Source organism: Larus michahellis, chromosome 14, assembly GCF_964199755.1.
Source record: "Larus michahellis chromosome 14, bLarMic1.1, whole genome shotgun sequence".
In the NCBI taxonomy this organism is placed as follows: Eukaryota; Metazoa; Chordata; class Aves; order Charadriiformes; family Laridae; genus Larus; species Larus michahellis.
Window position 1 is genome coordinate 11,323,962 of NC_133909.1, and position 25,831 is coordinate 11,349,792.

The 25,831-nt window shown below is 50.3% G+C and overlaps 1 protein-coding gene across 4 annotated transcripts in view; it reads left to right on the top strand.

Annotated features, from left to right (window-relative positions):
• The window catches only part of RPTOR (regulatory associated protein of MTOR complex 1), a 155,904-nt gene that overhangs the window by 125,546 nt on the left and 4,527 nt on the right, over positions 1 to 25,831 (top strand). For 2 of the 4 annotated variants that reach the window (XM_074607399.1, XM_074607397.1), the window contains 9 exons: positions 5,224 to 5,329; positions 7,575 to 7,689; positions 8,126 to 8,250; positions 9,529 to 9,633; positions 13,731 to 13,778; positions 20,293 to 20,399; positions 22,555 to 22,682; positions 22,768 to 22,854; positions 25,471 to 25,587. In XM_074607399.1, coding sequence (XP_074463500.1) covers positions 5,224 to 5,329; positions 7,575 to 7,689; positions 8,126 to 8,250; positions 9,529 to 9,633; positions 13,731 to 13,778; positions 20,293 to 20,399; positions 22,555 to 22,682; positions 22,768 to 22,854; positions 25,471 to 25,587 — 938 coding nt within the window. The remainder of the gene's footprint in view (positions 1 to 5,223; positions 5,330 to 7,574; positions 7,690 to 8,125; positions 8,251 to 9,528; positions 9,634 to 13,730; positions 13,779 to 20,292; positions 20,400 to 22,554; positions 22,683 to 22,767; positions 22,855 to 25,470; positions 25,588 to 25,831) is intronic. The other 2 variants (XM_074607396.1, XM_074607398.1) reach the window with 1 other exon arrangement.

The following is a 25,831-nucleotide window of genomic DNA, read 5'->3' on the forward strand; positions in this document are numbered from 1 at the left end:
GCGGGCTTGGAGCGCACGGCACAGGAAAGCCGTGCTGCCAGCTGTCAGGAAGCCCGGAGTCCCGGTGAGCGGGAGCAGCATCTGTCGTTTCCAGGACTGGCAGAACATGCAGGCGGGAGCTGGTGAGCATCCTGGAAGGTGAGAATTACATAAGAAATCCTTCCTGATAAATCCCTGCCTTAACTTCAGCACTGTGTCTTGGCCGTTGTGCAAAGTCCTGGCAGAGAAGGGAGCCTTCCTTGCAATTGCTGCAGTAACGTCACCCAGGGAAAAACTGTCTTCTCCACCGGAGCCGAATCTGCCCCGCTCCCTGCCAAACGCTGACTGCCATGTTGAGAGGGCGAGACGAAGTGTTAAAGAAGAAAAACTTCGTTGGCTTTCAGATGACACTGCTTGGTGGGAGGTTTCGGAATCGTAATTGGTTTCTGTCTGAGTGGAAGCTCAGAGATGTCGGGAATCGGTGGCGTGTCATGATCCTCATCGTATGACACCGTTTGTGACTCCCACGTACCTCTGGGAGCTCTGCTCGAGGAGAGCTGAGCAACAGCCAGAACCGGGCTGGTGTTCACTGAAATCACTTTCTGATGCTTAAATGGGAGCCAGCTGGGAGGGAGACAAAGACGTGCGTGATAAGCCTAAATAGTTATTTTGAATAATAATTTCTGGTTTTCCAGCAGCAGCCGGGCTAGAGATGTCGGCTCTCTGCTACACACACATCCTGACAGGTTCCCGTGCTTGTTTGTCACCAGAAGCTCCCTCGTGACGCGTTCTGTGGGGTTCACATTTGCATAGATTCTTGCTGCCTCCTGCCAGGGCCGTGCATACAGCTCTGTGCCGCGGCAGATGGACACGGGAGGAAAGAATTGCATTTTCCTGCATGCTCTGATTCTGCTTGGTCGGCTGAAACCTTGCCTGTTTAGCAAAAGTGCACTAATTGCCTGTGTCACGCTTAACTGAAGTAGTATAGAGCGTCTCTGCTAGGTTACAGTTATTTGCAACACTTTTTAAGGATGAGTTGAACAGAGTTTATTTCGTTAACGGTATTGTACATTTACTCTCTGATAACTCTTCGGAAGGACCCACAGGGATTTTTCTGCGTTATTCTTGCCGTTTTTCTTCTCTCAACGCGCCGTGACCCTCCCACGGTACCGCAGAATCCTGCCAGGTTTCTTCCTGTGCCAGCTCAGGCCTCGTTACTTTCTCTTTTTAACTCGCCTGTTCACCAGATTGTAACCAGCATCAATCAGCTTAACGATAACCCTGGGACTGGTGGGACCGAGCCTGGGTGAGCAGTGGAGCCCCCCAGAGTCAGTACCTAGTGCTCCGCGAGTGTATTTTGGGCATTTTCAGCTGTGATCCCAGCTGGACCCGGGGGAAGTTCTTGGACACACACAGATCCTGGCGGAAGCATCTTTGCAGGAACCTCCCTTACCAATTCCAAGGTGATGACACCCCCCGTCTGCAGAGCCTTTGGCAGAGAATATGGTTGGTTGAGTCAACTGTACCAAAGCCAAGACTTTAACATATGCCCTTAGTGTTCTTCTGCTGCAAGGAGCTGGATTGCATCGCAAAGTGATAGGTGGCTACAACCCCTTCACCACATGGCGAGCGTCTGGGACTCCCCTTTGTTCCCACCCTCAGAGGGTGAGGAGGAGGACGAAGGTGGCAAACAGGTGACTGTGGAGGCAGAGGCCGCCCTAGAGCATACGTGAGTTGCAGGCGCTGCAGGGAGATGCCCGGGCAGCAGGAGTGGAACGGGGCAGGTAACTGCATCCATCCTTTCTTTGCTGCTCGGGGGGAGGAAGGGCTTTTGCTGGGGGTGGTGTCCAGATGTCAGGTTTGTCACATTCCAGCAGCGCACCAGCAGCAAGGATGCCAACATGGGAACCGAAACAAAAAACAACTGAATAAATAGGAGTCCACGCAGGAAAATTTAGGCGGGACCCTTCTCTCCGCTCATCAGTTGACGCCTCACTCGTGCACAGGATGCCAGTGAGGTGCTGGGGATCTGAGGTAGTGACATCGTCCTCCCCCGTCGTTTCCTGATGTGACGACGGAGTCAGCTCTGGCTGCTGCCCTGTCCCGGCCCCCGGGCCCTGCGGGAGGCAGCGGGGGCAGGAGCAGAGACGCGGTGTGTGGTTTCTGCGAAGGAACACTTTTGCTGACCTGGCATAGCGCAGGTCACCGTTATATCACCCAGCACAAGTGTTGTCTCTGGAATGGTCAGAGCAATCGTGGATCACATCTGACGACATACAGAAGGATTCTGCCATTGTCAGTTCTGCCCAGCCGGCAGGGAGGAAAGATGCAAGTAGTGGGCAGTAAAAATGTCTACCTAATGAAGTGATAATAACCATTTTAATTCCTTTTTTAAGGACCTGTGGATGAATGCAGGGCTGAAGGACGCAGGAGAATGCTACAGTTGAAGGGACAGTAACGTGCTCCAGACACTGTGCAAAAAGATGGGGTTTCAATGAGGAGAAGGTTTTCAATCGGAGAGCTTGGCTGCACGCCGCAGCCCTCGGGGGTGTCCGTGGTGGGGCAGTGGCAACCATACATCGTTGCCCACAGGTTTAAAAGGTTCTGTGTGTGCGTTTTCAAAAATAAATGCGTTGGGGTTGTTGGGGAGGAGGAGTTGCACTCTTTTTACAATAAAATCTCGCGCTCTTGCTGCGTTCATCGTGCAAGTCTTCACTTGCATTTCTGAAAGGGTCTCAGGCGTGGGGGGAGTTTGGGTTTTTTGTGGCTGGACCTTTGATGGTTGGACATTTGGTGGTTTATTGTCCCCAAAGCAATCAATATGCACGGTTTCAACGTAACAAACAGTATCAGAGCTTTCTCACAAGCCAGCCTGCCCGAACTTCCCCAGAGATTCGTCATCCCATCGGTGACCAGCCGTGGGTGGTGCTGGCCATACTTCTCTCCTGGTTCCTTGCTCAGTCCCTTTTGCCACCAGCTCCTCCCTTGCCGCGGTTATTCAGGGCAGTCCAGGCAAGGGGGGGGGTGGGATGGAAAGACCCCTTCTGCCACCAAAAGCCATTCACTGCTGTTCAGCAGTGGCCGAGGCAGAAGCTGTCCAAGCGAGCTGGGGGGGCGGGCGGGCGGTCACTGAGTAGCACAGATGGAGGGGGGGGTGCTGGTCTCCATGAGCTTGGGGTGACGGTCCGCTCCTGCCTCTGTGCCCTTTTGCATCGCTCTTTCTCTGGAGTGGGAGCCCGCGCGCTGTCCCCCTCTCGTCAGAGCGTTCCATCCTGCAGCCGCCCGCACTGTCCGTACCTCCCGCCCCGTCTGCCGATGCTGCAGCGTCTGGGGACCATGCCCTGAGAGATCTCGTTAGAGCAGGGATCTTTCTTACTGATACCAGGTGATAAAAACAACTGCCTGCTCAGCCTCCTTGGAAGAGTGAAGTTATTTTTCTTCAGACCTGAAAAGCCCGGCAGCTCCTTTAATCGGGTGTTCTTTATCTGCTGGAATGAAGAGTGCTTTGCTCAACTGCGTGACGGCGTATTTCTTAGTCCTAAACTGTGAAAGCCGCTGGGTGCCTGTAGGAGAATTTACCATTCTACTTGTTCCCTTTTCTTCCCCTGGCCTTTTAGGTCTTACTTTAATTTATTCCCAGAGAAGCTGGATTTTCATTAAGGTGTAGGTGTAATCTCTCCGCGCTCAGATCTCCTTTGATGTATTTTATCTTAGGTTTGTTTATTGCTTTACGTTATTGGTCATATGTCATTGCCTTTCTAATAGATGTTGTATTCTTGAAAAATTGAAATAGTAGTGCTTTTTTTTTTTTTTTTTTTTTTTGCCAGGAGGAAAGGTGGAGGGTGGGTTTCTTATTTTTTATTTATTTTGAAGAAGCAGAAATTCAGCTCAGTAATAGTTGTCTTCGAAAGTATAGTGCATTTTGAAGACAGTATATATAATAGTGACAGATGATTTAAGTACTTTCTTGTTAAGGAAAAAAAAAGTGCGTGTTTGTGGGGAACGGGGAAGGAGAGAAAGGACCTTGTCTTTTATGTCTCCCTTCTCCAAGAGTTACTCCTTTTGGAACAGCCATCGTTTCCTTCCTCAAAAGAAGCTGGATTAGAGTCCTCTATCTCAGCTCCTTAATTGATCCAAGGATGTTTCTAGCGCAGTGATGTTATTAGGCTTGCATAATTTTTTAAGCATTAAATAAAAGACACATCATACGTAACCGCTGCAGTGGTTCTGGGGATGGGATCAGATGAGTTCATTCCTTTTGATCCTGTGCTTTGCCTGAGGGCAGGAATACCCGGGGTCTCTGCCCGTCCTCGGGAGCAGCACCTGGACTTACCAGAGCCCTGGCAGGAGCCGGTGCAGAATCCTGCCCTGGCCTGTGGCTAGAGGACAGGTTTTGCAGGAAAACCATGCCGAAGCCTGGAGCTACGGGCTGTGAATAAATGTAATAAAATAGGTCAGAGTGGCTGTACTCTCACGGAGTGGCCCTGCTCCAGGGCCTGCCTCCAGTTTCAGGTGGAACTTTGTGTGTAATCAAACCAAGATGACACGGGGGCATCGTTTTCTTGGAACCAATTCTGGCATGGGAAAGTAAAACAATTACCGTTACTAGTAAAATATAATGTTGGTAACTTGAGCGTCTCAGGGATTTGAAAATAAAGTAATGCCTTTTTTGGCTTGCAGTCATCTATTAGCAATGAAAAAAAGATTTTAATGTGTTCTGAGCTTTCTCTCTGTATCAAAGGTTTGTGCTCTCTTTAATCTCAGGATCGCTACGTGATGCTTTTCAGCTGAAAAGTGTTAAGCAGAGTAATCTGTATTGCACTGGAGCTGGGCTGGCACTGTTTAGGGAGGAGAGGAGTTACGGTGACTGTGTACAGCAGACAATGTTCCTTACCAACCCGTCGCGTGTTACAGCGACGGGTGATGTGAATGTGCGCGGCTCTTCAGAAACCCCACGACACTCACTTCGGAGAAATGCCTAAGACTTAAAACAAAATATAGGACAGCAAAAGGAAAGGGGAAGAGATTACAGATGGTGGGGAAGATTTAGATCAGAAAGATGCTCAAGTGTTCAATAACATAAGGTCCCACGAGCTCCTTTGTTCACTGCCTGAAGCTGGAGACCCTAAAGAATTGATGGCTTAGTCTGACGTGCATGTGTATGAGTGTGTGTTACGAGGGTAATTCATGGAGTTTTGATGGTTCCTGTTGTTTTGTGTTGTGAATATGTTGATGTACTGAAAGATCCCAGAAGAGCATGACTTGGAGAGCCAGATTCGCAAGGAGAGAGAGTGGCGGTTTCTGCGCAACGCTCGTGTCAGGAAGCAAGCCCAGAAGATCATCCAGAAGGGTGAGTGATGTCCCTCTTGCCCAGCTTCCTCGGGCTGCGAGCACTGCGTTTAGTCAGGCCGCTGAACTGTAAAACCCCAGTTAATGATGGTCCCGTGCTGAGCCTCCGGTTGGGAAGGTGCCTGTGCTCTCCCGCGGGCAGGCGAGGCGACGCTGCGTAGGGTCACTCACCTTCCCATTCTCAGCTGCTGGGTTTGTTCACCAGATCAGGGGAGTGACCACTTCAAATGTCGAATGTCTGCCTTCTCCTTTGGAAATGTCACCGCAGCATCCTGTTAGAGACGACCGAGTGGGTTGGTCACCAGTGGAGCGCCCGGCTGGAGCTTAGCACCGGGCTGGCCGACCTGTCATGACTGGAGGAGCCTAAGAGTAATGACTTCTTTGACAGAGGAGAGAGCTTGCCATGAAAGCAGGCTCCCCCGCTTATAAGAACGGACAGAGCATCCGATTTTCAATGCAAGTGTTGGCTCCCGAGCCCTCTGGGCTGACGGGCAGCCGCTGAACTCTTCAGCGTGTACCCAGTGGCAGCCGGCACCTCCGCGAGAGCCAGGGCAGGCGGCGTGAAATCAATAATTCAGAGAACCTTAACAGATGGTATTGATTTACCATTTGGGCTTTTCCTCCCTGTCCTGTAACGTTCGGATGGATACTGCGGGTTATGTTTTTAAAGGGGCAGAAGGCAGAATGTTGTAGGATGAACTTCAGAGCTCAGTCTGGCCAAGAAGGCTCAGAGCATTTGCCGTGTGTCAGACACCGTCACACAAACCAGCCCTCGCGTGCTCGGAAGACATCTCAGCAGTGTCTTTCACGTTCCCTGCTCTGCTGAGCTCTGTGCATGATTGCTTATTCCTTACGTCCCATTATATTTTTAATACTTGTATGCATGGCTTTATGTGTGCTTCCACGTTTCCCTCTCATGAGCCTCAGGTTCGTGTTTCGTCAGTGTGTACTCTCCAGAAAGCTGATATTGCTGGGTTTATGACTCTTTATGCCTCTATGAGGCAGCGGTTGGACTAGAATTCTTTTAGCACAGGAATTTATTGGAAGACAGTGGAGCCGATGAAGTGCCCTCAGGAGTTTGCATACTTAAACTATTCCTGCTTGTGTGCCTCGATGAGCAGAGCCTCGGGAGCGGCAGTTACGGGAGCTGCTCTCCTGGCATCCTCCCGGCAGTGTCCCGGGCAGGGCCGTGCGGGTGGGTGCTGCTCCGCTGCGGGGACGCTCGCTGAGGCACGCGAGGGGCTGGAAATCACAATGCACTGCATGAAGAACTGCGCGAGGCTCAGCCTCCTGCCGGTACCTCGCTCTCTGGAGGTTTGCTGGGCTCGAGTCAGTGCGATGGGGAGCTTAATGTCCTGAAACTGCGGAAGATCATGAACCAGAGTCGTACAGAAATGAAGCTGGCGCCCGGGAGATGGCTTGGGAGATCTTTTTGAATACAAAGAAGGAGATTTTTCATGCTTGCCTGAAGAAGTTAAACCTTTTTCTAGACAGTGTTCATATTTAGTTGCTTGACCTGAGCGACTAAAATGCCAGTATTCGTTAAAAAAAAATGAAAATGTGAAATATTAAAAAGAATTAAAATAGACTTACAGTCTTTTAATGAAAATTAGATTAAATGGGTGCATTCTAAAACAAACTAGAACTGAGAAAATGTCTCCTGGGCTTAGGGTTTTGTGTGATGAATTCATACTGTGCCAAAAAATTGCAGTGTCAGGAGTACCAAAACGGTTTGTGAATAGCAAACTGTGCTAAAGTAAAGACGGGAAAGGTCTTTAACCATCATTTTCATGTCTCCATGGAAAATATATTTTTCATTTGCAAAGTAACCTAAAACTTAAAAGAACTCAAATGGAAGGTTAAATAAATAATCCACAAGCTAAAATGAAATACTGTGTCTTGAGTTGAAAAGAAGTGTTTTAATTTTTTTTATTTTGAGAAAATACTGTTGATTTTTCTGTCAGCACAAGCTGGCGTTTCTCTGGCCTTGGTAGCGCTTGCGTGCTGCCTTCTCGTCAGTCGTGGGACAGTCGGGGTGGGGGGGGGCCGGGGCTGTCACATAACCCGGGGCTGAGAAGGTTCTTCAAGGAGGAGAGCGTTGGGGGGTCTGTTGGTGAGAACTGGGGAGGAGGAGGGGGAGGAGGGTGGTGACAGGTGGCCCTGGGAAGCTGGGAGGGGGTCCGAGCCCCATCCCTCAGCAGGGTGTTCCCAGGCTCTGAGCCACGGCTGCCTCCTTCCCCCTGCAGGTATTTCCCGGCTGGATGATCAGATCTTCCTCAACAGGAACCCGGGCGTCCCCTCGGTGGTGAAGTTCCACCCCTTCACGCCCTGCATCGCCGTGGCCGACAAAGACAGCATCTGGTAAGAGCTTCCGCGGGGGGTCCAGGCTCCGTGTGGATTATCGCGGGGTAGCACTGCCGTATGTTGCTCCTTTCCTTATCCCCACTCCCCGCCCTGACCATCCTTCCCTCTTTCAGGGCAGGGAGATGGGGCAGAGTCTGAGGTACCAGGTGCCACCAAGCACCGAGTCCTTCTCTGTGGGAGGTGCTGGGTTAGAGGGCTGCAAGTGAATCCCCACAGATTTACAATAGTCACTTACAACTGGGCTTTTATCCTGGTTTTTTTGCTGGAGGATGATGTACGTTATTAATAAAATGATCCTGAATACCAGAGGAGAAAAACAAATGGAATTGTTTTCCAGTGTATATAATTTTTAGTTTTGCTGTACTGAGTAGATCTCTCTTATAGCTTGCACAGAGAACCAAGAACTGACGTGATATTTTTTTTCCTCCCACAGTTTTTGGGACTGGGAGAAAGGGGAAAAGTTGGACTATTTCCACAACGGGAACCCTCGATACACCAGGATCACAGCCATGGAGTACCTGAATGGACAGGACTGCTCCTTGCTGCTGACTGCTACAGGTAAATAATGTATTTTCCCACATACGAGGGCAGGAGTGGGGGCCTTTACAGAATTGAAGCCCGTGTGAGCCGTTCTCATGCTCTGGCTCTTCCCTCCGGGGACTTGGCCCAGCCTGAGCTTTCCCTCCCCTGTCACCCGCCTGGTCTCAGCTGAGGAGGCCTTTCCAGCATCGAAGCTGAAAGTTGTTTCTGGCAGTACCGAAACATCTTAGCTGCTTAAGTGCGTGCTGCAGAGCTTTTCAGGTGACTAACAAACCAAACGCTTGCTGAAAGCTTTTCCAGTCACAGCTTTGTTACATCATTCCGAGCCTTCACCTGTCATTGCAAGCTCGTGGTAACCTCCTCCTATCCGCTGCCTCGGGCAACGGGATTTTAGTTGGTTAAAAGCTGCTGTCCAGAGCTGGGAAGGAAATCGTGCCGCAAGCAAAGCAGAAGAAATCAAATTCTGTTACTTGTGCTGTTTTAAGCCTAGAGCAGGCAGGGCTTATTTTAAGCACTAAACTTCTCAAACAGCTGTGAGTCTCTCTCTAGCCCGTGTGTCTCACCCAGGGGACTCGGTCCTCTAGAATGCCCTCTTGCATCGCCTAAGGTGGCATGAAGAGCCCCTTCCCACTCATTGGTCTGTAAAGCTGTGAGTAAGATCCGCTTCTCTCCCGAGGAACCGTTCTAAACCTGTCAATCTGAGTGCTTTCAATAGCTTTTCAAACTTCACGCTGAAATGCACAGGTTGGCTATAATTAAGAGAGGTGGAAGAGGAGCTGAGAGGGCCTTTAGGACATTTTCCTTTCAATTTATTGATTCTTAGCACAAAAGTTTCACAGGTGGGGAACAAATTGAAAAAATACACGATGTTCTTGAAAGATTTGCTGCTGATGGGCCGGGCTTTGATTCAACTTCTTCTGTGGGCTTGTATTTTGTATTTAGTAGGGTACTTTTGTGGCGCTCGGCACCAATAGCAAGGAGGACAGAGACGAATCCCAGAGAAAATGAACGAATGGGTCAAAGAAATGGAGCGACATCTAATGTCAGGTGTTATTCGGGGGAAGGAGTTAAGCTCTTCCAGAACACTTCCCAGTAGAACAATGCTGTAGGTTTCATGGATGTAAGATTAGAGAGGAAAAGGAACTCTAATAAAAAAGATGAAGTTCAAGTGACACTCTCAGTTTTGGAGTTTGTACGACTACAGTCCCGCTTCGGTTCGTTGTTCTGCACAAGTAATTACGAGCGTTGCATCAGCAGTGACGTTGCATTGTGTTCTCTTTTTCTGTGCTCACCAAGATGACGGTGCCATCAGAGTGTGGAAGAACTTTGCAGACCTGGAAAAGAACCCAGAGATGGTAACTGCTTGGCAGGGGCTCTCAGACATGCTGCCGACTACACGAGGTGGGTCCCCACCAAGTTTTGTTGGGGGCGGGGGGATAAAAAGAATTTGTGATGGCAGGGTTTTTTCTAGGGATGGGGAGAGTAAAATGGGTTTCTCAGCTTTAGCCATCAGTAACATCCTTGTTCAACAGTCTCTGCGTTCTGGAATGGCCTGTTGCCAGGCCTTGGTGGGGAATTAGTTTTCCAGTTCTCACAAAACCAACAAAAGCGAAAGCCCACCACAGCAACCTCACACACACGAAGAAAACCAGAGCAGCCTCTTGCTGGGGGGCAGAAGGGAACAACGACCTCGTCCTTCACCAGCTTCGCGGCAGCTGTCTTGCCCAAGCGTTCCTCTTCACTGTGTTCCTAAGGAGAGAACTGTAGAACAACGGTGGAACTGGGCACTGCCCTGCTCCGTACTCATCCTGGCAGGAGGTTGTTCTTGCCCGTGGGTGGGGTAGCAGCTCACGTATTGCCTCTTCCCTTCTGATGGGCTGCTCAGCCTCTGCACAGCTTTGCATGTTGCACCTGTGACCTCCTTTAGCCTGAGCTCAAATTTTGGCAATTATTCTTCGCTGTTTATTGTGGGTCAGGAGGTGGCCAGCGAATATGCGATCTCAATCTGACACGTGCAGAAGGACAGCACAGTTAGACATTGACCTCCTTGGAATGTTAGAAAAGTTGGATAGAGAAAGCAGTAAAAAGGAGCACTGGCATCCGGCCATACACAGGGTGAAACCAGAAGACCAGTTCGAGTAGCCCTGAAGTCTGTTTTAGGACGTTAAAAAGGAGGTGGACGTTTCGTCCTTCTGAGACCGGGTGATGTACTAATGCTCTAATGTAATTCTCTGTCACTTGAATATTTTTAATCAAGGCTACAAGTTTTTCTAAATGTGCGGTAGTTCAATCAGCGCCTGTGGGATTGATGCAGGAATTGCTGGGCGAGGCTCCCTGGCTTGTGCTATGCGGGAGGTCAGATGAGATGACCATCATAATTCATCCTGACCTTAAAATCTGACAGTTCTCATTTCTGAGCTTATGTGGTTCATCACGGGAGTCTGACAGAGCTCTTTTAGCTATTCATTGGATTTTACTAGTGCTGCCTTGTTGAGCTCATATCTGTTATGTTTTCCTTAACACCTCATGGTTCATCTCTGATGTTTTAGGAAAGAGGAACTGTATTTGAGGTAACTTTAGGCTCTGTGCCTCGCTGCGGTATGTGCACAAAACTGATTATAAGCTGCTGGAAGTTTGCAGCATACTGTGAAAATTACCATGGTCAGAACCTGCTCTTTGCCGAGATGTCAATAAAAGCAGGAGGAGAACAGTGGTGATGCACCAAGTGGTGAAAGGCCTGAATCTCCTTAGGTGGAAAGTGTCCACAAATCATCTCAAGTTGCCCTTTGTGGTGTCATTCAGTTGGTCCATATTTCTTCCTTGTCAACACCAGCTTTTCTAAAGGATGCTGGTCAACATTTACCATCCCTGGATTCAGGATCTGGCTCCCTTGGTGCTGGTAACGGACTCGCCCAAACAACCGCCAAACAATTCCAGCAGGCTGGAATTCCCCCAGCCTGCTCTGATCGTCGGCTTCTTGCTGCGCCATCACTCAAGCTCCAGGAGGATGTGGACAACTGCCGACGGAACTCCTTCGGGATAATTCCATTTCCCTGCCTTACTTTCCCCGTGCACCTTACCAGGGCACAGCGCTGCCTGATTGTACCCTCCTCTCCGCAGGCCTTCCGTATGGAAGGAAGCGTTGTAAGCGTCAGGGTTTGGCGTTGCAAAATAGGTCGAGAGCTGATCTAGCTCTGGGAGTTGAATGGTTACACTGGCCAAAACAGGAGTGTTGAAACTTTTAAGCCTGTTCTCTTTAAGAAGGGTTTTCCCCTTTTCTTTCTCTTACGGTCTTAGGAAGTCTGCGTCCTGTTGCACCTTCGGAGCAATAGAATTAGGTTTGGAAGAAGAGAAGGACAGATTTCTTTGTGGAGAGAGAAGGAAACGTAGTCACTTCAAAAGAGCGATGTGGATCAGGTCCCCTTGGAACTGAGGCGCTCCTGAACAGTTATCTTTTGCTGCCAAGATCATAGTTGTGGTCCAGCACTGGCTTATAAAAGTGAAGACGCATTTTTGAAGCTGCAGAGCTCAGTTTTAGCGGAGTTTGTTTGCTCCTGCTATTGATTTCCACCTCTCCTCTCCCACCCTTGTCCCCCGTGTTATACTCATCTCTGAATTTAATAGTTGTCTTGACGGCAGCCAGGATACTGACTTTCCTAGGCAGTTTTCCCGCTTGTAAAAGGAGAGAGGAATATGCAATACCTAAATACATCCTTTGGAAGCTTGAAAAGCATCCCCAGGTTGTCCGAGTAATGGGAGGTCAGCAATCGCGTGCTCAGGGGCTGTCTGTGAGCAGGGAGCAGGCCCGAGGGAGGCACAGAACCCGAGCTTTTAGACTCCGTAAAGGGCTTGTTTGTGGCGTGCAGCCTGAGGTAGGAGCCGTGAGCTGACGCAGCCCCGGCAGTGTGCTAAACCCCCGTGTGGGGATGCTCTCGCTCAGGAGTAGCTCAGCCCCAGTTTATTGCACTTAACAGCTGACTCGAGGCTCAGGGTAGGTGACTCTTCAATTAAACACCGGCACACTGCTGCGTGGACACCCTCTTCTTTCCAATATGAGATCGGTTGATTTTGATCTTGTTTAGATCTGCACTCATGATGCACCAAGAAAAGTCTTTTTCAATCAAAATCGGGGTGTTTAAAGCAGCATTGGTGCCAGGAGCCGGAGCGTAAGGCAGCGGCTGGGAATCCCCAGCGCGAGAGACGGAGGGGGCAGGGAAAAAGGCAAAACGCCTGTTGTTAACAGCCTGGCGTTTCAAAAGACGTAGGAAAAACTAAGCATTTTCTGTTGAGCAGCGTAGGAAGAACATAAACCTGACGTGCTCTGAAGCAGTGATTTCACAGCGGGAGGCTTTGGGAATTCTGGCAATTTCTATAGATGAGGGTGTGTGAGGGCTGCGGGCGCTGTGAGCGGCGTGAGCTCCCGGAGCAGCCCAGACCCGTCGCCAGTGTCTGCGGGAGAGCTCGGAATTGGCGGCGCTGAGCGGGCTGGGTCGCGCCGCGCTCCGGCTCTCACGACATTGGCCATGCTGGTGCCTCTTGACAAACCTGCCATGTTTGTGTTGTTTCTTTGTGACAAAGGGAAACAAACCACGGTCCCCCGGTCAGAATGGCATTGCCCTTTAAAGCAGTACAGTTCTGGAATTTGGAAAAATACAGAAGTATAACCAGCTGCTTCACAATTAGCAGCCGCCGTCTGCTCGGCTGATCCCTCCCCAGCTCTCTGGGTGCTCTCTGCAGATGCCTACGTTGTTTTCCCTTCTCCAGTTCAGCAAAGAAAAACCAGTATATCCCTTCCAAAGTGGGGCCAGGGGAGGGCCGAAGGGCTCAGCCCTGTCTCTTCCTGAATGCCTGGGGCTCCCTGTGCAAGATTTCCAGATTTCCCAAGGTGCCTCTCGCGTCCCCCTTTGCTGCCGTGCTGCAGTGCCCTCTGACTGCCGAGGGGCTAGAGACTGGGCTGTGCCTGTGGCCAGCTTAGGGGTTGTTTGGACGGAGCACCCATAGGTGGTTGGCGCTCTCTGCGTGCTGGGTAGTGTCTGTCCGTCCCCTGAACTCCATCCCCTCACGGCAGGATCCCAGACCTTCCAGGGCGGGAGCCTCCTGTTCTGGGCTTGCTTTGGTTTGCACAGATGCCATCCGTTGTTTGGATTTCCGTCTGTCGCTTCCTGATGCATTTCACTTCAGAACAGGGACCAGCTCATGCGAAGGATGAGTTTCCTTGTTCAAGAAGAAATGTCAAATCTGTGCTGTTGTCAGCCAGCCAGAACACTCACTTCACACACGACAAGCGCCACCGTTGATGGCTTCCCAGGGAACGCTGAGATTGAACTAGTGCCTGCTCTCTGGATGGAGGCATGTGCTGCTCTTCCTGCTTCTGCTTCTCTGTTACCTTCTTTCCTTTACTTTGAGTTGCTTTTTCTAATCCTTTTTTAAGATTGATTTTTGCTCTGGCTGACCAACTTACCCTTAGCATCAACCCCTTAATCCCTGTCTTCTCACAGGTCTGGCCCGAAGGGTTTCAATCTATCTTGACAGAAGTAAACAGGGAGGTGAGTGCTCTCTTTCTCTTACCTACCGTCGGCCGGGTGGGAAGGATCTCCGCGTCTGCCTGCGGGTTGGTTGACTGCTTGGTTGGTTGCTTGGATTTTTTGGCACTGTTTGAGTGACTGCTGGGTCCTTGTGCTTCCTGGAAAGCTTCGCTGCTCCCACCTCTCCCATTCCTCCCCTCGTGTCTGTGTCCGTAGAGCCATGAGAAGGGCAGGAGGGTCTGTGCTCTCCGGGGGAGGGCAGCTCCATGGCAGACCCTTGGCTTTCTGTGGCAAGAGGAGGTTTGGGTGGGATGTGCCAGGCTCTCTTTCCAGGAAGATTTCAAAGCATCACTGAGCAAAAGGGTTTGACCGCCAGGGTCCAGATGTGAACCACCCTTAAGCTCGTGTGTTTACTGGGGTTTATTTGTAATACATTTTTGCTGTAAAGATCACGTGAAAAGGTTAAGCTGATGAATCTTTCCCCAGGAGGCTTAGAATAGCGGACTTTTGGCAAGGATACGCCTAATAAATCTTACAAATTCTGTTCTTTCACGTGGAAGGAAGGTAAATGAACTCCCCAGCTGCCATCTGTAGCAGCCAGGACTGCGCAGTGTCTGCATGGCTCTGGAGCCCGGCCCCCTCCTCTGCCGCCCAGGTCTCCAGGGAAGCAGCTGGCTAATGGCTCAGGGCATCTTTGTGTGTACGCACATCCGTGGGTGCGAGTGTCGACGTAGTCAGCTTGGGTTATTCATCAATTATTAATATTTGCTGACTGATAAGAGCTGAATGTGTCTGTCGTGATGAATAGGAGGAAGATGACTGCAGTGCTGTGTGATTCAGAGCTCTTTCGCTCGAGGCCTTTGCAGATCTCTCTTGTGCCGTTCGGAGGCAGAGCACTGGGACAGGAATTAGCAAAGCTGATGTGTTGCCGTTAGCTGCCTGGCTCCGCGTTTTGCTCGAAAACCCGCTGGCAAACGGAAAGGCTAAAATTAGCAAGACTTGGCTGCGGGGAATTCCTCGCTCAGTAAACCGGGCATCGGAACCGATTAAGGAAATACCAGCCCCTGCCTTGCTGGATCAATACTGCTGGTGCCAGGCAGCCGCGCTCTCTCCCGAGCACACAAATAACTGCGGATCGATAGAAAGCATTCACCAGCGTTTTCTGGCCAGGTGTTCTCCTAGTGAAAACTGCAGCAAAAGGATTCCTTCTCTCCCACTGAAGAAGTCTTGAAAATGTGTGAGATGAGCTGTTTGCTTGACGGCAAAATACATCAGCAATGTTTAGATAAAATATACTAGTTTTGTTACTAAAGCACAGGAAATTTGTTCTCGTTGCCTAGGCTTCTGTGAGGAATTCTTACGGAAAGAAAGACAGGGACTGTCTCTTCATTCTCCCGTCGCTGGGTGCTGGTTGCAGGCAGGAGTCACCGGGCACCGCTGTATTGCAGATCGGTGGTAAATTAGAGAAAGACCAATGGTTTAATGGTCCAGGTCGTGTCAGGCCACTGCGCAGTTCAGCCCGGGAGCCCCTGCAGTCGGTGTGAGCACAGGGGAGTCTGCAGAGGAGTCTGGAGAAGCATTTGTGTGACCCTTGGCTTCACCCCCTGCGCCGTCAGAGCCCCCGGGCGGTCTCAGCATCGCCTCCTGCCGGCATAACGCAATGTGCGATAGGAAGGAGACGGTGTTAACGAGAAAATGTACATCTGACCTCTGCCCACCTCCATCCATCGCTGCCTCCCGAGGGCTGTTGGTGCTGGTGTGTAAACAGCCGTAATCTGTCTCACCTCAAGAAAATTTATACTGATGCCAAGCAAGAAAAAATAAGCACATACTTGCCAGTTCCCTGCTTCCTTCCTGCTCTCCTGGGGCTTCCCAAACAAAGTGAGAGACGTCAAATACCTGCTCTGCGGAAAAACAGGCCCTTGCCCTCTGGAGGCTCCGCTCTGCTTGGAGTGCGCTCGGCGCTGCTGGCAGCCGGTCAGCCATCCGGGGGGGCTGAGAAATAGCAATCAGCAGCTCCCTGGGAGGGGAGGTGCTGGGAGCTGCGTGGGGCGGCCTGCGACAGAGCAGCCGTGGCAGAGGGAAGGCTCTGACCTGCAGAAGGAGCTGATCGAAGGGTCAAAATCAAACAGAGCTTCTACCGCAGAACAAGAGGGAGAGAGGAAAGTAGAGCGAGTCTTCCCACATTTTCCCAGGGGCTGGTATCTCGTCCTTTAGGAATAAGAAGTTTGGGAGGAGCACCCTATTTCTGGTCAGATTGTTTTATGGCAATAAAATAATTGGAGAAATTGCATCTCCAGGGGTTTGTGTTCTTTTAATCGGATTCCCAGCATCACAGCTACTCTGCTCCCTTGCTGCGCGTAGTCCTTGGCATGAGAAGAGTGACACTTTTTGAAAGGATGTTGTAGAAACTAATGATGAGTGAGGTCATGCGGCCCTCCCACTGCTTCCTGGAAATTAAAATAGTGATGCGCCTCATTGCTCAGACAGGAGGGCCCAGGATTAAAAAATCATCAGTCAGAATCCAAGATGCTTTTACATTGTGTTCTGTGTAGGTATTCCTGATTTCACTGAAATGCCAAGTACGGGTTGGCCACATTCCAGTGACGTTAAAAATAAGAGCAAACACTCAGAATGCAGCCATTTCCAACACTAGTGTTATTTATTGTCATGTATACGGGGAACTATCCCACCCAGACAAATATCTGTTGCTCAGGGGGAATCCTGAGGGAACAGCCGTAGAAAGTTACAGCTTCAAGAATGGCTGCTGGTATGTGTTGCCTTGTATATAAACTTGCATCGTACAGAACTGCAAGTACTTGTGTTAAAAGACTCAAAAAAAGAAAAACCAAACCAAAAAAACTAAAAAAAAAAAACCCAAACTCCACAAAAAGTATTTTCTTGTGGAAGATTTGTTGCTCATTATCTGAAAACATACCATTCTTTACAGGAAAATTGTAATCTTAGCTGACGATGCGTTACAAGAAGCGTGTTGCTCAGACGCTTGTTTGTGCTCTTCATTGGCTTCTGAGGACACCACAGTTTCACTCCTGGCCTTTGTCAGGTGCTGCATGAGTGTCGCGGCATTGCCCCCGTTCACTCCCTTCTGCAGGGAGGCGGGAGCGCGGGGACGGTGGCGGGTCATGCAGACCCTGCCTTCGGAGGCTCAGGCGGAGCTGAGCTCGCCTGGCTTTGCGGAGCGCGTTGCCTTTTTGCCAGAACGAAGCCGAGAAGCATCTTAGGTGCCAAAGCCACGAGCCAAACCCCAGCAGGTGAGCTGCAGTCTCAGCGGTAACATCCTGGAGAAGGACCTCAGTTAATTAAAAAGGAAATGATAATTAGTATAAAGTTCCACATTTATTTCTCATCCCAAAATACTAGGAGTTTAACATATAAACATGAGCCAATACTGTATCATTTCCCCCATGAAAACGTTTACTCGTACATAGAAATAGTTCAGCTATTTATGTCTCGTTTCGTACTGTGAGTGTCATCTTCGGATTTAGCATTTCACAGTCAGAGGAAACTTTCCATCCCTGTTCTACACATGTGAATGACTTAAATTTACGTGCAAAGGCTTTTCTTCTTCTCAGACGCATTTGAATTGCGGTTTCGCACTCCCAGGCGCATCCTGGGCTCCCCTTTGCCCCTTGGCCAGGGCATCGCTGGGGCTGCAGCGGGATCAGACCCCCCAGCCCGGGGCTGGTGCTCGCCGTGGTGGGACCCTGCAGTGGGACCCGCCGCCATGCTGGGCTGCAGATGGAGCCGGCCCCGTCTCCCAGCGGGAAGGGGCCAGGAGTTCTCCTCCACTGTTGCTTTTATGCAGATATTCTGTTGTTTCCGATGCCCGCGTTGTGTGGTGCAGGGTGAGCACCCCGTACTCTGCCACTGCCCGTTCCACCCGCGGGCACGGTGCGCCAGAACCAACAAAACTGATATGTCACATTTTCTTGAAAGAATAAGGAAACTGACAAAAGAAAGGGAAGATCCCTTGGTATGGGGTGATCAAAATGCTGCGCTTCCCTCTTCCAGAGAGCAGAGGTTATCGCTGACGTGGACTATTGAAGTTTTATAAGAAAGGCAGGAGCCGCATTGGCTGCTCGGAAGAGCGGGAGCCACACCGTGCCCCAACGCCCTCCCCCTCCTTTCTCCCCACCTGGGCTCTGCCAGCTCCTGGTCCAGGGGAGCCCTTGTCCTCTCCATCAGGGCATCTCTCACGGGACGGCTCTGTGCCGTGTAACGTTAACTGAAACCCCTCTGGAGCTTCTTGCCTCAATCAAACTTTCCCTGGCCGCCTAGATGGCATCGCTGAATATCCTCAGGGCATGAATTCCCCACAGATACGCCAAGAGAAGCCCCCAGAGCGCCAGCCATCACTCAGAATTCACCATCACCGTCCCCCTGCCAAGCTGAAAAGACACCTGGGACCGCAGCAGGCTGGGGACTCCTGCTGCCGATCAGACTGAAGGAAAACATTATCTTCAAACTGGGGAATGTAACTGGGAAATTGGGAGCTTTAAAACTGCCTAAGAGCACATTGCCTGCTTAAGTCCATCAGCGATGGTAATGGCAGTATCTGTCTCAGCCTGCCAGGTTTATCTTGTCACATGGGCCATAAACAAGATGACAAATGAAAACACTTCAGTGATGTTTATCATCTAAATCACTGCCTGCTTGTTTGCCTCAGATCTCTAGCAGCCCTCCGAGCTGCCAGGCAGTCTGAAGTAACAATCAAGCTACAAGCTCTCAGCTTAGCCCAGAGGCCCGAATTTCCTGCGGGAAGATGACGGAGTGTCAATAAACGTCAGTAATCTTCTCGGCGGGGTGCAGCAAGATCAGGAACCGGCTTGGATGCGATGCTTGGAAAGGGGAGATGGGCAAAGTGTTCTATCTGGATCTGTGCAAAACAAGGTCATTTCATCGTCTTTGAAGAAAACGTGGTGTTTATAGGATGCCTCGGTTGTTTCCTTTGCGCCCTGTAAAGGTGTTTGGTGAAAAGTACTTACGGCCCTTTGGTGACAAAGAGCATATTGGAGCAGGTTTAAATTTCCTGCTGGGGCTAATTCCTAGCAGTAAATCGAGACAAATTCACGTTTGTACCTTCTGGACAAGCGAGTTGTGCGCTCCTCCTGGGGGTGTTTGTGCAGTGGCAATCCCGGAATCCCGGCGGCAGCAGCCACGGCGCATTGCGGAGTGCTCGGCTCCGGGCCGCAGGCTGGTAAAATACTTCCCAGTTTGGCGTGGAGGAGCGGGAGAGGCGCTGCTGGGCAGGGCAAGGATGAGTCTGCCCCCGCCCCGAGGACAGCCCTGCCCGGCCGGGTGAAAACAACCCCAAAAACTGGAGCTCTCGTCTGGCTCCCTCCTGTAACGCTCCTGGCGGTTTTTGTTTGTGTTTTCATTGTATGAATAAGAGTCCCCCTGGAAATCCCGTAGATTTGGGGTTGGTCGGCCTTTGCAGCATGAAAAGCAGCAGATAATTGCTGTACGGCTCTGTGCTTTAAGCAAAACGTTTCTGTACTGTGGAGGCGGCACTCAGGTACAAAGAAGTCCCTTCTAATTAAATGTACAAGAATTGCTCCTCAGAGGTTTCCCCTGCAGAATCAGGGGTTTCGTTGCCAGCTATTTCCCAAGTCCCAATACCCGCCTTGTTCTGAGGCTGGTGTGCTCTGTGCTTAGGAGAGCCAGCTCGGCCCGTGGCTTTTGGACATCTTATTCCCCCAGCTGGGACAGGGGGTGCCACACATTTACTCTTCTCTGGAAATTGCTGTACCAGCACGACTCACCAGTTCAGGCGTCTCCCAGCCTGGCGGTACACAGTGCCCGTGTCAGGTGTTTTGGGGACAGAAAATCCCTTGTAATTCTCTTACAGCATGGGTGGGACGGTTTTCTAAACTTCACCTAGCAATCAGGTTGTGCCCTCAAAGGTGAAGAGCAAGAGCTCTTGTAAATGTATTTTAGCCAGTGCAATTGCAGAGTGTTCCCCTCCTTATCTGTCCGTAGAGCAAATTGGTTTTTACTCCTACCAAGCTGTTTAATTCAATGTCTTGCAGCAATGATTTTGCTATTCCTTGTTTAGAAACACCTCCCCTTAGCTACATATTTCTATTAGAATGAGGAATCACGGTAATCCGGAGCCTCTCAGGTCTTGCTATGTGAGGTGTCACCAGTTTAGTCTACTTCAATCATCATTTAATCTGGTGTTCTCATAAACTGGTGAATAATTTATTAAGATCCCCTTAGAAGTCCCCAGCAGCCTGGCAGCGTCCCTGGAAGGCTCTATTCGCCTGCCCCTTGGCTTTCCTAAGCACTTAAGCGAGCCAAGAGGTCAAAGACGTATTTTGGACTCAGATCCAGGACCAGCTGGTTTGATCCCATTTGGAGGATGTGTGGATGTGTTTGTATGCAATTTTAAATTTCCTCTAATAACGATAGTTCCTGTAGCATGAGGTGACGAAAGCTGCTGTTCTAATTAGCGCAGCTCTGCCTGGGCTGATGCAGAGATTAATTTGCACGCCCTGCCTGTGTTTTGTCTTAGGAGCAGGAATGGTCGTCGACTGGGAACAAGAAACCGGGCTCCTGATGACATCGGGAGATGTGAGGATAATCCGGATCTGGGACACGGATCGGGAAATGAAAGTCCAGGTAATGTCTGCGTGTTTGGCCCGTTCACCTTTTCCCTCCCAGAGCACATCCCACGCAGAGGGTGCCCGCGCACGGCCAAAGCGTCGGAGACTCCTCTGTGGAGAGCTGGCGGGTTCTGGAGCTTCTGCTTCCCTGCTTAGAGACATCTTACGCGATAAATAAAAGCGCACACATACTTAGTGAGTGTGTCGGGTCTTCCCTGGAAGCTGCCGCTGTTATCCTGGGCGTGTTCAGCGGTGTTTGGGAAGGGTGAGGCTGTGTGGTCCGGAGGCAGGCACCAGGGTGCAGGCAGGGTTTCCTGCTAGCGTGTAATTGAAATAGCGTAAAAATTCTTGAGGAAACGTGGTGAGTTGGGTCATTCTGATTTACTGCTGCCACCTCTGCTTCTCTGGGACGGACCCAGAGCTCATTACAGGGCCCCAGGCTGCAGGGCTGGTTTCAGGGAAGGCGCAGAGAGCGCTCACAGACCCGCTCCCGGCCGTGGAGCAGCAGGACACGAAGACGAGCGTTTCCTCGCCGTGTGCTGCTCCCACGCGTTGCTGTGGCTTTGGCCAGCGTGAGGCAGGTCAGAGGTTTGCTGGGTGCCGTCTGCCCCGGGTGTCAGAGGACGCAGGTCCCCCCAGCCAGGCACCTCCCTCGGTGTCCCCGCGTGTCCCCGGGAGCTCTGCAGGCTGGGGCACCCCGTGCTGGTCGCATCTCCCCTCTGAAATGTGGCGGTACGACAGCGGTATTTCAGTCGTACAAAACTTTCTGTGCAGCGTAACAGGGAAAAGACGCCGTAAGCGTTCACCTCAGTCGTAATCAAATGGAAGTTTCTCAGGAATTACAAGGAGAAGCAGCTGGTCTGTGAGAATGGAGTCACCAGGCTGGAGAAAACAGCAGGACTAGTTTTCAAAGCTTCTAGAAATTAATTACCCTTGGATGAACATTAATTACGACACTTTGACCCTGCAATGCAGAATAATTAAGCCTATGTTAATCTTAATTACTTTCACATATTATTTTTTTTCTATGTAAATTAGGGAACAGCAAAATTCAGGAGGTGAAAATCTTTTAAATGGTGATGATTAATGACTGCGCTGAAAGTATCTGAAAACGTGTGGTTTCTTTTTTAATTGCAAAGATTGGTTGTGCTGAAATTCAAGCGATTGAAACTTCCTGACTCGGTAACACTGGAAAACTGAAATTCAGCACAAAGAGCAGTGAAGCTACGTAGTCCGAGCTAATAAAGGTGCCTTCCCACTCTTTGAACTACAAAAAGCCTACCCCTGGAAGCGCTCGGGATGTAGCTGAAGCAGCAAGTGCTTCATTTTCACTTCTGCTGATTGTTCCTGCTTCAAAGGCCGTTCCTGGGCTCGGGCGTCGGGGAGCTGCCGAGAACAGCCCCGAGGAGCTCCTCGGCTCAGCCCAGGCTGCGGGAGCAGCCAGGAAAGGTGAAGCCGCACAGAAGCGAAAATAGGATGGAGGTGTGAAATTAGCTAATGCGGTTCCAGCCTGCCTCCTGATTGTTAGCCTACTTTTTCAGCATTGCTTAGTTTTCACCTGTTTTAGTTGAAAATGTTTTTCCTCGTGGCAGGCGTAGACATTACCCCAAGCGATCCTTTTGCTTATAGCGAGTAAAAAGGGGGAAGCGGCAGCCTTAGAGCAAGAGCGCACACCGTGTTCCAGCACAGCTGTCCTTGCAAGCTCCCGTCTTCTTTTTCCATGTCATTTTTTTTAATACGCACAGTGTCTGGCATCTAATGAGATAACCTGAATCTACACGTCACATGTCCTGAAGCGGGGACTTTAGGTGGCGCAGCACTGGCTCGCTTTATCCTGCATAAGTGATTCTCCGCTGCTGTATTGTCAGGTGGCTCCGTGTGTCGTCCAGGGCTCTCGCCTCCCCTCTGACGTTGTTCCAGAGCCGCCGGGCCGCCAGGATCTCCGTGGCCAAGGGGAAGGTCACGCTCCGTCTGCTCGGCTTGGCCCATCCCACTAAGCCCCAGAGCTCTGCAGAGTGTAGTGGTGATCCCAGTGGGGAAAGGAGGAAGGGAGCTAAGTGTTTAAAAAAAGGAAATAAAAAATAAAAGTAAAATGAAATAAAAAGCAAAATTAAAGAAATAGACTTCACTGACGATAACTGGAGGTTGGGTTTTGTGTGCCTTCTCCTTAGGATATCCCCACCGGAGCCGACAGCTGTGTCACCAGCCTCTCCTGTGATTCTCACCGTTCGTTGATCGTGGCGGGGCTGGGGGACGGCTCCATCCGCGTGTTTGACAGGAGGATGGCGCTCAGTGAATGGTAACTACCCGTCCTGCCCAGCCTCGGTGGGATCCTCGCGTTTCCACCTCCCTCCCTTCAAAACGTTTCTCTCCTTGTTCCTCAGCCGTGTCATGACCTACCGGGAGCACACGGCCTGGGTGGTGAAAGCGTACCTGCAGAAACATCCCGAGGGCAACATCATGAGCGTCAGGTAAAAGAGGTTTTACTCTTTGAGCTGTTTTCTCTTAAACACAATTTCTTTTTCTATTTAAATTCTGCCTCTCTTATTTCAAGAGCTAAGAGGGTAAAGCTCTTTAGTTTGACATTTGCTTCAGTAATTAACTCCTGCTCCAAACTTGGTGGAGAGAAGGCAAAAAGAAATGCGGAGCTTTCCTTGGCAGCCTGTTAGGGAGGTTTGAGAGTAAACAAGAAGGCGTCTCTGCTGAAATCACCATCACGAGGCGTGTGAGGGAGGAATGGAGAGAACCAGAAACCTAACCTAGATATAGTCTATCTTATGGCCCTTCTTCTTTATTGCCAACGTCTCCGTGGGGTCATTTGCGAGAGAACATGAGAAGGAAGGTTGATGTTGCATCTGTTGGGCATATTGCTGGGCAGGATTACTTTGCTGTCTAGCAATTTTCTACACATAAATCCATTTCTGCTGCATGGTAAATACTGCAGAGAGAGCAGCATATACTTATTTGGCCATTAAAGAACAGCAGAATATAATTTATTGTCACAAAGCCACTGTTTGCACGCAAAGAGGCTCTTTTTCTTGACTACAAAATGAAAACAAAGCATAATTTTCTGGGATTCAGAACATTCCTGACGTGGGGGCTGGGCCAGCAAAAATGTATTAAGATTTTCAGAAAGGGGATTATGTGATGCAGCTGCCAGATTTGTTGAGCTCACATATTAGAGTTTTTAATCTTCCTTTCTGTAATCTCCTTCACCAGTCCCAGGGGTCAGGCCTGTAGGCTTGGCCAGCCCGGCTCTGAAGGCTCCTTCTTCCCCTCTCCTCAGTGTCCTTCTCAGCACGTGATGCTTTCTCTCGTCATTGAAGGGGTATGAGAAAGTGCTGGACTTCAAAAGACAGGTCTGGGCTCATCCCAAAGGGACGCGGTTTGTTGAGACACCCCACCTTGCTCTCGGTTTCTCCCAGTTCACTCTCTCCTTCAGTTCACGACAAGATCCAAGAAGAGCAAATGTTGGGACGTGGCGAGGTCTCGGTCTAGCTATTTCCTGAAAAACCTGAAGGCATTGTATTGCTTGTAGAGCAGTTCTCTGAACCTCGGCGAAGCGTTTTCCCCGGACCAGAGGCGGGAGTTTGTAGCACGGGACGGGCAACTCCGGGCTGGGTCCTGCAGCTCTCCGTCGCCCGGCGCTGGTTCCCCACCTGAGGTTGTGCTAGTGCCGCACGGCGCTTCTGATTAACCAGCAGGTCTGCTCTTAGCAGGCCGACAGCGCTGCTGGGAAAGGTCCTTAAACACCTTCGGAATATCCTGGTTTAGTAGCTTAGCTGTTGTTGACTTGTTGCCTCTTGTTCTTCAGCTGGGGTGTGTTTTCCCACGTAGTCGTCCCTCATCACAGAACTTCACTTCCATTTTAAAGCTCTTGCGTCGTCTGCCAGTACATCCAGAACCATTTTCAAGTCTTATTAACGCTCAAAGCTTTAAATGAATTTGATCTCTCTCAAACAATATTTCCATCTAGTCTTTAGGATCTAAATCAACCCCAAGTTTAATTTGTCTTGAATTTAATTATGTGACAGCTGGAGTTGCAGCCTCTTGTAATGATATAAGTAATCCTCTCTAGCAGCCTTTTGATCAGTATCAGATATTCCAGAGGTAAAGAAACTAGAGGCAATATGCTGCTTTGTGCTTTTGTTGTTCTTAACTCTGTAGGGTGATTCACAATTGTATGGCCGTCAGTGACTTGGGAAAAATAACACTTGAAAAGTTGTGGTGCCAAAAGCTTTACTTCTGCTGCCAGCAGAATTAGATCAGATGAGTGGATTTTGAATTTAGTTTCCAGAAGAGACTCTTCTGTTTGTGCACCAATTGACCAGTCTCTTGCCAGCAGCTCAGGAGAGCAGATGTACCATAGCGAAATCTCCGGTCCTTGGTTCCAGGGCTGTAGGAGACGATGCCCCCTCTCCACAGCTAACACCTGATTCTGCTGATGTATTGCAGAGAGACCACTTAAGAAAAAGAAACCATTTGTGTTTGAAAGGTGCTTGATCTGCTAAGCGCAGTACCTTGCTGCTACCGCTGTTGCTTTCCCCACGCTCTCTTCCCCGATAAGGTCGTTCATAGGACGGACGCGTGGGCTGAGCGTTTGCAGGGTTGTTACGCCTGGTCCACAGAGTACTTTGGACAGCCCAGACTCGTGCAGCTGTGTCCGGACGTTTGGCACGATGGACGGTACCACAGATCCCATCTGGTCGGAGTTTTCTAATACGGTTTCCTACTGTGCAAAGGAGGAGTGCGGGTCTGACGTGCAGCTTGGTGTATTGAGTGTGACATAGCAGTAAAGGCACTTGTACTCAGCGATGAGCTGTAAGCGGTAAAAGCAATAATGGATCGCTCCTGAGGGCAGAAGCAGAGCCGTTTGCACAGCACTTAGTGCGTTGTGGAGGGTACCAAAGATGGGTGACATCAGTGGGAATTCAGCCGTACTGACGGAGAAGGCAAGGGTGCGTGTCTTCTCTGTCCTGATTTTCCAATCGAAGTGGTCAGCTCGCAGACAGGCAGACGCTTGAGTCCCTGGCCTTTAGGGTCTGCTCTGGGCACAGCCTGACATTGTGAAACTCATGTGTTGGCAGTGTAAATGGAGACGTGCGGTTCTTTGACCCCCGGATGCCGGAGTCCATGAAGGTCCTTCAGATAGTCAAAGGGCTGACGGCCCTTGACATTCACCCCCAGGCCAACCTCTTCGCATGGTAAGTTCTAGTTTCATCTCTTGCATCCCTGGGGTGGACAGAGAGGGCAGTTTGTCTCTGCAGACATCACTCATGGGGTTTTGTTGTTTGTTTAAACCTCACCCAAACAGTCCCGCTTCTTTCCCACGTCGTCAGCTCGGGAATGCTCCCTTGCGTGCATTAGTGAAACCTCTGCACCAGTGGCTTAAACTGATGGTGCGTGGTCTTACACTGCAATGTCAGATCCCGTGCAAAGTCAGCATGG